This window comes from Electrona antarctica (genome assembly GCF_951216825.1).
Source record: "Electrona antarctica genome assembly, chromosome: 7".
Taxonomy (NCBI): Eukaryota; Metazoa; Chordata; class Actinopteri; order Myctophiformes; family Myctophidae; genus Electrona; species Electrona antarctica.
This window is the reverse complement of record NC_136812.1, coordinates 18,402,606-18,413,672: the sequence shown is the minus strand read 5'-3', so window position 1 is coordinate 18,413,672 and position 11,067 is coordinate 18,402,606. Positions and strand designations below refer to the sequence as shown.

Below are 11,067 nucleotides of genomic sequence, written 5' to 3'. Positions count from 1 at the left end.
CGTGATGACAGCGCTATCATTCAATGCTGTGAGAGGGGCCTGTTGTGACAGGGCCTGACATCCATATACAACTCTACTTATAAATGTAACAGGCTTTATTCTCTCTCTGGGAAGATCATTAGATAATCATTAGATAATAAACAGTCCAGTTTAAAAATATGATTTTGGAAAGCGATGATATGTTTTCTAAATTCTATGAAGCAACACAATTCACAAAAGCTTGTATTTTAATTGGACGTGTGTGGAGGGCTGTAAGGGACCTGAATATTGGATAATAGGGGGAACTGGCCAGAAAAAGGTTGAGAAACACAAACACTGTTGTAGGGGAAGCAGTTAGTTATAGTTTTTCAAATAGTCAGCAGTCCAGGGAGTGTGTGTGTGCGCGCTCGCACGCGTGCGTGCGTGCGTGTGTGTGCGTGCGCGTGTGTGTGTGTACTTACAATAGAGAGAATCTGAGAAGGGCACATGCCCAAACACGTGCACAGCACACGCATACTGTATTTTTCTAAAGTCATAGCTTAGTCTTTGCCTGAATTTAGAGCCAATTGTAGAGCTCTAGCCAAACTGGAGCTCTAGGGAATGCTTTGAGCATAAGTTAAATAAATCCGAGAAGGTCACACGCCAAAACACATGCACGCATATTATATTTTCCACATGCTTTTTCTAAAGACAGTTAGCACAGTTTAGAGCCAAACTGGGGCTCTGGAGAACGTTTTGAGCACATGTGACAGTCTGTCTAGAGGACAGTGACATACAGTGCTATGTAGGCTTACTACGCACTTTGTGCCATATAGTAATGGGGAAGAAAGACCCATACATACTGTAGTCGGCATAGTTGCGGTAATTAAGTCTGAAAAAGTATTTACACTTAGGCATACCGTATTTGTAGCTAGTAGCTACTAGAAATACATTGAGCAACACTCGACAGGTATTCAGATTATTGGTAGTGGAGGTAAAGAGAGGCTCTGTAATTTCTGTAATTCACACTTTGTCTATGACAGTATAACGTACAGGTCAGGAAGGTGCAGTGTACTGTATAATGATGTGGGCATCAGGGGGATCTCAGGCTTATGAAGCTAGTCTGTGAGGTCAGTCGTCTATGACATATGACTCCATTATCACGCTAATACCGTGATCTGACCGCCATTTACTTACTAAACAAACGGTATGTGAAAAACAAATGCATGGAGATACTTCCTTGGCCTACTGGCAGCTTGCACAAGAAATGTGTCGGTCCAGCACTTCGTGAGATCAGCACAAAATATTTTCAGCAAGCTATACAGTCGTGCATTAAATAAATTAGTATTAATGACGCCAGGGAAATCAAATCAAAATCAAATCAAACTTTATTTGTATAGCACATTTACATCGACCGAGGTCGAACCATTTGATTTGATTTGATTTGAAATTAGTAATAATGACGCCAGGGAAAGACAGGCCACTGCTGTTGCTTGGAAATGAGAGTGGCTCTGCAAGTTGTCACACTGTGCCACGCTTTACAGAAGTATCTTAGTAACTCCAAACTAAACAGAATCAAAGGCTCACCTGAATCTTCAGCGCTGTTGTTTTCATGGTAGTCAGAGGTTCCATGTCAAAAAGGCTTGTCTTAGAGTTCACTGCTGAAAGTAAACAAGGAAGAAGTTGTGATGATTACCTTCTGTCCAAGGGCTGTTCTTTGGAACCAAGAAAGATTTAGAAATGTCTTTGAAATAAGGTTGGACTTTGAATATATGGGTGTGCCATACCCATACCTGGGTTTCTTTGTTGGCCAACATCAGTGTTTTGTACTGGAAGGAGCAGAGAAGGGGGAGACATGTGAGAATTTTGGCTGGTTGAAGACCAAGTGTGCTGTGGCATTCTGGATCAATTGGAGGGGCTTAAGTGCACATGCTGGAAGGCCAGTAAGGAGAGAGTTACAATAGTCAAGTTTTGATATGACTGATGTCTGGATAAGGAGCTGGGCTGACTCCTGGGTGAGAAAGGGTCTAATCTTTCAAATGTTATAATAATAATAATAATAATAATAATGGGCCATTCATTCATACATTGGGAGGTGAAGCGGCAAACGTCCTAACTTCCCACATTCACACAAGGCAAGGTGGGGATCAATGTCTTGCCCAAGGACACGTCGACAGGAGGAGCCAGGATTCGAACCGCCGACCCACGGATTGGACGACCTGCTCTACCTCTTGAGCCACAGCCGCCGTTTATAGAGTGTAAACCTACAGGATCGAGTGACCGCTGTAATGTGTGCTTTGACTGACTGTGCAGGACAACACCCACCAAGGTTCTTGGCTGTTGGAACCGAGGTCACCAGGGCGTTGTCTATGAAAATAGTTAGCTCCTGCGTGGAGCAGGACTTAGCTGGGAAGAAGAGAAGCTCAGTCTTGTCTGCAGCTTGAGGTGGTGAGAAGACATCCACAGCTAGTCCTTCCCTCCCTATTAAGCAAACAATAGTCACAGCATTGAATGAATATTTGATCCTCACATATTATTTATTCTGCCCAACTCCCTGTTTTATTTATTATTATGACTTAGAATTTGCCCACTTTTGTTTTCTGACTGACCGTCGGAGAAATAGAATCAAAGGGAATTCATAATGCAATGAAGCACTGATCACAATAGCAGCAGCATCCATTTTCACCACTAACTCTCTACTGACACTGGCCAATGAGTCTGAATACTGAGCTCAGAAACAGAAACAAACCACTCTCACTTGAAGCAAATTGCCTGTAAATGGAGGCCAGTCTGAAGTAATCAAAATCTTACTTTTTCCATTCTTTGTGTGCACAGCAAAAAAAGAATAAATGGAAAAGCAAGATCTCATAATGCTAACTCCATTGTGATTTATATTCAATTCAATTCAATTTTATTAAAGTGTCAAATCACAACAAGTTGTCTCAAGACACTTTACAAACCAACAAAGATCCACCCAGAGCAAGCAATATTGCGACAATGGTAACGAAAAACTCCCCTTTAGGAAGAAAGTCAGGCAGAACCTGACTCTAGGGTGGGCGGCCAGCTGCCTCGACCGTGTCGGAGGAGTGGGGGGGGGAAATAGGAGGAAAGAATAGAAGATAGATAGACAGGGAAAGAGATACAGTAGAGATACAGGCAAATACAAGTAGTAGCAATAACAATAATAATGAATGAATGCACAATCTTTCTGTAGAAGCCATTTAACTGTTTTTTGTATGTAATTATTATGATTGTCATCAATGTCACCCTACTTTGTATAATTGTCTCCACCAGGCCGAAGGCATGGGGAGAGAGTATGTTTTGCACTCCGTCCGTGTGTGTGTGTGTCCGTCCGTCCGTGTGTGTGTGTGTCCGTCCGTCCGTCCTTCCTTCCGTCCGTCTGTGTACAGCTAATCTCCGGCACCGTTAACCCGGTCGATGCCAAACTTTGCACACACACTCCCTGGATGCCAACGATGAACCTCTGCCCCGCATTTTCCAGAACGGCCTGTTATAGCGCCACCATGAGGCAGCTTTTCACATGTTTTACCTAAAACTGCACCGATCTGCGTGAAACGTTGCATGCACACTCCCTAGAGGCCAAGGACAAACCTTTGACCTGCATTTTCCGCATCTACCTTTTATAGCGCCACCAGGAGGCCGACTTTTGTAAAACACATTTTTTGATATTACTCCTCCAGATTCTGTCCAAAAATCTCACAAATCGTTACACAGTATCTCTATGGTCATGTGCTCAAGTCGGATCTGTCCGATATTTCATATTCCATCATAATTGGCTATAATTGGCTTTCACAGTTTGCAAGATTGCCCCGTTTTGAACAAAAGCCTCAAATCATGAACGCAGCATGCAATTTACGTGAAATCTTTCACACATTTTCTTACTGGGCTGAGGAATATATCCCACCCTTTTCACATTGGCCTGTTATAGCGCCACCAACAGGTTGATTTTTGCTAAACACATTTTTGGAACAAAATGCCTCAAATCATCCATTTGCCATCAAAGGCAAACATGTTTATATTACTCCTAAACATCTCACACAGTCCTATCCTCCTGGTGGAGACCTGTGCCCAGAAGGGCACTTTTTCTAGTTCCTCCCTCTTTTCAGTCTTCAGTTCCAAATTTGCATTTCCACTTTGGAATGGAAACAAGCCTGTGTTTATCTAGCATCAGTATTATAATGACTCAAATATTAAATAAGTTGCATATCAGCGCCCCCACCACCTCAGGACATTGTGGTACTGCAGCTAAAACAGCTTGAGAAGCAAAAAGGAAATGCCATGTACTGGTTATATCAGAGTTAGATCAAACCATTAGAAATACGTTTGAGGGACATAGACAATATGATATTAAATATTAAACTGTTTTAAAATTCATGTTACAGCTGCTTTAAATTTTGTTTTGCACTCCCAGTCCACTGTAAAAATGTATTTACTATGTTTTGCTACTTCAAGCTGTATCCTGCAAGTGCAGCTGACGGCATCATACTGTCAGTCAATCTTCAGGAGTATACCAAGTGTATGCTATAGTCTCTGATCCACCTGTCAGTTACTGTTACCTTGATCAGTCAGAATCAAGGTCATATCAAGGAGACTCACAGCTTGCTCTCTCTCTCACACACACACACACACACACACACACACACACACACACCCCCCCCCCCCCCCCCCACACACACACACACACACACACACACACCCCTCTTCCCGTGCTATACGTGCACCTCACTTCAACCCATCAGTCCCCTTCCTTCCTCCTCTACTCTGCCGAAGGAGAGCCTCATTCCCTCCCTCCCGCCTGTACCGTGTTCTCCGAACATCACCACCTCACCCCCAGGGGTGCCGAGTGGTGGCCCCTCATCATCACCGGTGCAGGGCTGCTGAGTGGTGGCCCCTCATCACGCCACAGGACAGGAGATAGGCATGGGGAGAGCCCCGGAGCCTGCTGGCAGGGAAATCAAAGAGCTCTCAGAGAGAGCGAGTGGCCTACTTATCAAAGAGTGACTAACCAGCAACTGGCCTGCATGGCAGATATGGATGGAGTAACACTTGCAAGTTGTGCACTTTCCGGTGGTCCTATACATTATAGGATGAGGAGAGGGTTTGCTAAAAGCCCCACACTGGTGGTCCTATACATTATAGGATGAGGAGAGGGTTTGCTAAAAGCCCCACACTGGTGGTCCTATACATTATAGGATGAGGAGAGGGTTTGCTAAAAGCCCCACACTGGTGGTCCTATACATTATAGGATGAGGAGAGGGTTTGCTAAAAGCCCCACACTAGTGGTCCTATACATTATAGGATGAGGTGAGGGTTTGCTAAAAGCCCCACACTGCCGCCTGTAATCAAAGTGATAATATGTCATGTATCTGTATCATGAGTCTGTATGTATACTTACTGTATACATCGGTCCTGCAACGGTGGTCTGTTATCATTCAGTCATGTTATGAACCATCTACTCTACAGGACATGTCATGGCCTCGTGTACAGTAGATATCGCAGTTGTCATTGTGAGCACATATCTCCACTATGAATCATCAAATATTATATTTCAATATTGTTCAATTAAAATAACCAGATGTATAATTCTGGAATTCATCTCCGGGGATGAGACAATGAGATAATCAGCTAACAGCCCAGTTAAAGAAAGATGGGGGTTGAAGTCGTGTGAATGAATGAGCTTTGCCTTAGTCCAACTCAGATCTCCTAATATCTATAATTGTCTATAATGTATAGACCTAATATATATTATTGTCTATAATGCAATTCTTCAGTAAGTGACCATGCCCTCATCAAATAGCTGTACTGCTAGCACCTGTCTCTAATAGTGCTAAGAATCTCATAATGGAAGCTCTCCGACTATTGACTACAGTAACTGTTCCATTACTATAGATCCATTATACTGTAGGCATTGTTAGACAGAGACAAGTTCATCTAACCATTATAGCAACAGCAATATGCCAGTTGCCTATGAACCAAGGGCATCTGCAATGTCCTGTTTAGTGTTTAAACCCTCAAACTTAAGTCAAGTTTATCTATGCCCTTGACAGCACCACTGCCACCCAATCACATGTTACTGTCAATACTCTCCAGCCATTACAACAGGTTTATATTGTAATACGGTACTTCCACATTGAGACAGAAACATATAACACCACTTCTTGTGTAGACATTCAGGGCTTTATTGATCGAGTCACTTACCATCCATCTAATCCATGGATCCAGGCTTGACCACTCGCTGGTGCTCACCGCAGGTCATTAAGTGCGGCAGTGTTCCGAGTCCGACAGCCATGCATCCCCAGCCTAAGTTGTGAAAGGTAAAATAATGTGTTAAAGTGTCTGAGATCCTGAGAGCACTTTATACCAGAGCCATGATGAGAGAGCTCCGTCCTTGAGCCCCGGGACAGGAACAGATGAGACCTGCATGGGAACACTGACACGGCATGCGCTGCTTCCCTTTCAACCTGGCGTCCACATTTTGGTGGATGCCAAATATCTCACAGAGATATAACTTAAAGGACCACTTTTCAACTTCTCTTCCTATAATTGGTCCTAACTAATGTTCATGATAAAATACCACAATTTTTTCCTACTCAGTCTGTGTCTCATAGGAGGGCTGTCGGCAATTCAGAAACCCGTCCACCAGTGACATCATCGATGGTGAATCCAAGCTAATAGAAACGGCAGGCTTTCTTTTCCTGAAAAGTTGCAATGCAAAAGTTGAAGCCATCATTCTCACGATAATAAAAATCTAAATATATTTTAAAACAAATCTTGTTTAAAAAAAAATCTGCCTAATGATGATGTCACTGGTGGACGGGTGTCCGAACTGCCCAAAGCCCTCCTATGAGACACAGACTGAGTAGGAAAAAATGGTGGTGTTTTATCATGAACATTAGTGAGGACCAATTATATGAAGAGATGTTGAAAAGTGGTGAAGTGGTCCTTTAAGTTAGTGCCCTATACTTGATCATACTACAGCGTCACACAAAAGATTACACTTGTGCCCCCGATTGAACCTGAATAGCTGTCGCCTGACTAGCAAACCTGCCTTGTCTGGAAGATGTTTGTGACCATGAACTGCTTTGTACATCGACTATATTGGAGTGGGTTTTATTTTTATTTTATATATATATATATATATATTTATTTTTTATTTATTTTTGTTTTGAATGTTCTTTGGTTGTCTTGATTTGGAATTTGTGTGTTTAAGGTTTTTTTGTATTTGTTACTCTGTTTGTATTTCTCAATTTACTTCTATATTTGTAAAAAACAAAAAATGAATAAACAGAACATTAAAAAAAAAAAAAAAAAGTTAGTGCCCTACTTCATACTACAGTGTCACACAAAAGCATCAAAAGTAGCAGATCCACATGCGAGCTCAAAACTCCTTTTGAGCTTGTAGATCCGCTTCTTATGCTATATTTGGAATTTGAATCCGGAAGAGTATGTTTTGGATGCAATGCACTGTGAGGTTGTACATGGGACATTTTCATCATGTGATACTGTCATACGACAAAGTACAAATAAAATATGACTCAAGACACTCACATCAACCTTAATAAACGATTGGGATTGGTCATGTAAAATGGATTTCATGGTCTAATGCAGGGGTTCTCAACGTTTTTGGCCGGGGACCCCCGGAAATGCTTTGGCAATGTCTCGGGACCCCCCCCCCCCCCCCGAAATTGACTGCTACAATAACCTTAAACCATTTAGCTATTGAAAAATAGCAGATCTACAAGCTCATAGCGCGCCACCGAGTGGCGCGCTACGAGCTTGTAGGTCTGCTATTTTTGAAAAATCGTGAAAATATATATATATATTTTTTTGAAAATAATTTGGGGACCCCCTAAAATATTTTGGCGACCCCCCCGAGGGGTCGCGACCCACGGGTTGAGAACCCCTGGTCTAATGGTGTAATATGAAGAGGCTGGAGAGATGCATGTACATGAGTCAAGTCAATATTTTTAGGGGTCAATATAGAGATTGAGAGAAAGCCGTTTTACTGAACACTGAAATGAAACCACTCCATTCATTCTAACCAGCAAGAAGCATAAAGATAAAAACCAAGTATTGTAAATTTCACAAATGCATAATGTTAAAATGGAGCATCTATGTCCTAATTTGAACCCAACAGCCAATTGCAGACCAACATTTTAATTAGCAGAATGGGTAAAAAGCAGAAAGACACTTTTGCAACATTTGTTTATCATCATGGCCAGCGTTGCTTGGCTCCAGCCTAAATGTGCTTTTGGCCATCTGAACACCTTTTGCCTGAAACGGAGGTTTCCGGGCATAGTGATCAGATAGCATGTCTGCTATTTTTACTACTAGATGTGGGCGCTCGCCCAGAAACGGAAGATATGAGTTGATTAGTGGAGCCTTCAAACCCCTGCGTGGCCCGTTACAAACGGAGTCCTTCATCATCATTTCACAATGCTCAGTATAATTGAATTATGGAGATATAATTAAAAACAAAGACAGGCCCTTCCAGTTATATTTGAAACATGCAGAGAACATCAAGTACCCGTGATAGACCATTAAATTAAGCAGAAGACAGTCTTTAAGAAAAAACATTTACTTCAGAACAATCAGTACCAAGTACTTGGTACAAGCTACAAAAGGGAGTCCAACAGTACAGAATGTAACCATCTGCTTAAGTTTCTCTGTTCATTCTCTAATCACTCTTCTCCACAATTTATTATCATCTCTCCTCTTGAAGTAATCACTGAAAGTCTCATGGGGTGATTCCAGTCCGAGTTGAAATGTCTGAATGTGTCATCATGTTGGTGTTGGGTGGGTTATTATGGAGATCCTCCTCCAGTTGGCAAGGGGATAAATCATATCTGGTGTGGTTGGCTAAGCTAAAAGAGACTGGGCTGGTTCAATTGGCCCCCTGCAGAGTCTTCTCAACCACTGATGTGCACGCACACACACACACGGAAAAAAATACCACGCTTATTGCAGGCAACTGCACTCTCCAAATGGAAAGATCAGTTTGAACTCAGTTCTATTAAAGTGGTGAAAGAGAGCACACAATCTGCATGACACACACACACACACACACACACACACATATATATATATATATAAAAACAGGAACAAGACAGTCAACACTCTACAGTGGTAAGAAAGTGGGGTCCAGAGACTCTCAGGGATCCTTGAGGGGCTTCCAAATGGACCTTTACAGCTTACAGGTCCTCAAAGTTAATGTGTGTGTGTGTGTGTGTGTGTGTGTGTGTGTGTGTGTGTCCTTGAAATTAAAACGGTTTGAGCACCACTGGTCTAAGCCTCTGCTCTGACTCAGTGGTTCTCAACCTTTTCGGACTGCAACCCCTCAAAATAATCATATTGGAACTGGGGACCCCCACCCCGACAACCACCTGGAATTGTAGAAGTTGAGGCACAGATAAATATGAAAATAACTGATCCACATGCTCACAACACCTTGCATTGCGAGCTTGTAGACCAGTTATGTTCAATTATTTTGCCTGAATTGCCTCTTTCCTATATTATTTATAAATTCGGTTTCATTGATTGATTGATTGATTGAAGAATTTATTAACAGTTTGCAGAATTACAGTACATTTCAAGCACAAACTCAATACAAAGGCTCATTATGTTTGACCAGTTTTTATAGTATAGTTTGTTGATTACTTGCTGATTCCTTTTCCTTAAAATATCACTTTACTGTCACCAGGGACCCCCCCCCCCCCCCCACACACACACCCCCCAAAAAAATCACGTGTGTGTGTGGGGGGGTGTGCTCTAACTGGTGTCCACTACTGACAGATGAAAGCTCGTCTTTCACACCGAAGGTCTTCAGTCCATCCTTCCCTCCACCCACCAGTCAGGCAGAGTTAGTGTGAGTGAATGACCCCACTAGCTTCTGCAGGAGGCTTGGACCAGCCTGCGTCCCAGCGGGCAGCCAGGGTGGGGCTGGATCAATGTGCTGATGTCTAAGGGAGACAAGGCCGGCCCAGACCACGGGCCTCGCCGCCTCCCACAGCTGCAGTCTGTCAATCGTACTCATTTCCGTCCAATGGGTCGCCCCCCCAGGATGCTCTCAGTTGAAGAAATATTTGGATTCCTTCACCTGCTGGAGATCAAAATCACCTGGAGGGACGTAAGAATGATGGGAGGAGAGAGAGAGAGAGAGGGGGGGGTTAGGTTAGTGCTCATCAATGTATTCATTCAGGACACAACATGACAGGTATGTTATCATCCGCTGAAAAAAAAATAGAAATTAAAATAGAAACATATGCTGCTTGGATGTAAACCTTTGTGCAGTATGTCTGAAACGATTTTAAAAACATAAAAAAATAGTGAAACCAGACGATCTACAAGCTCACAATGCATCACATCATGACATATTGTGAGATTGTAAATCTGCTATTTTCTTTTTTTTTGTGATGACACCAGGAGGGGGTTCCCCAAATTATTTTTGGGGGTCCCCAGATGATTATTAAAGTGCAACATTGTTTTCTGACTCAACAGGACAATAAAGAGATGTTTTCCCTTGGTTTTGCAGATGGGTTCCCAGATTGACAGTAAACAAACCAACATACTGTAGGTTTTTACATTTCTAAAGGGCTTTTTAATACCAAATTGGCCAAATGATTGACCAAATTATTACGTAAGAAATATTGTGAAAATAGCCAAACTACAAATGCCTCGCACTGTGGGGTGTCAGCTTTGTTTTAATCTGTGGAACTGAGTCAAACTAAAGTGTAATGCCTACAATTCCAAGTGGGATCCAGATCCCCGATTCAAATATGATTTTTTTAGGGGTGTCGCGACCTGAACAGTATATTACTTGAACATAAAAAAAACATAAAAAGGTTGAAATATGAAGCTACGCAGTTTCTGACAGCAACGAATGGGAACATACGGTGGGTAGGGACGGGAGGTGTGAGCACTTATCTAGGGACTAGGTGTCACTTCATGGATGGAACAGGAGCAGACATGAAGCAGCCGTCTATGTATGTATGTACGCCACGTTCGAGGCATGACAACATGACTTTGACTCTTCCGAGCAGCGAGGTCAACTGTACTGTATGGTAGTTTTTTCCCAGACATGAGAGGCTG

At 42.5% G+C, this 11,067-nt stretch overlaps 1 protein-coding gene across 2 annotated transcripts in view; it reads right to left on the bottom strand.

The window, feature by feature from the left end:
• Nucleotides 1-8,027: 8,027 nt before the first annotated feature.
• The window catches only part of polrmt (polymerase (RNA) mitochondrial (DNA directed)), a 73,225-nt gene continuing 70,185 nt past the window's right edge, over nucleotides 8,028-11,067 (bottom strand). For both annotated transcript variants that reach the window (XM_079506693.1, XM_079506694.1), the window contains one exon: nucleotides 8,028-10,095. In XM_079506693.1, coding sequence (XP_079362819.1) covers nucleotides 10,046-10,095 — 50 coding nt within the window. In that variant the 3' untranslated portion in view covers nucleotides 8,028-10,045. The remainder of the gene's footprint in view (nucleotides 10,096-11,067) is intronic.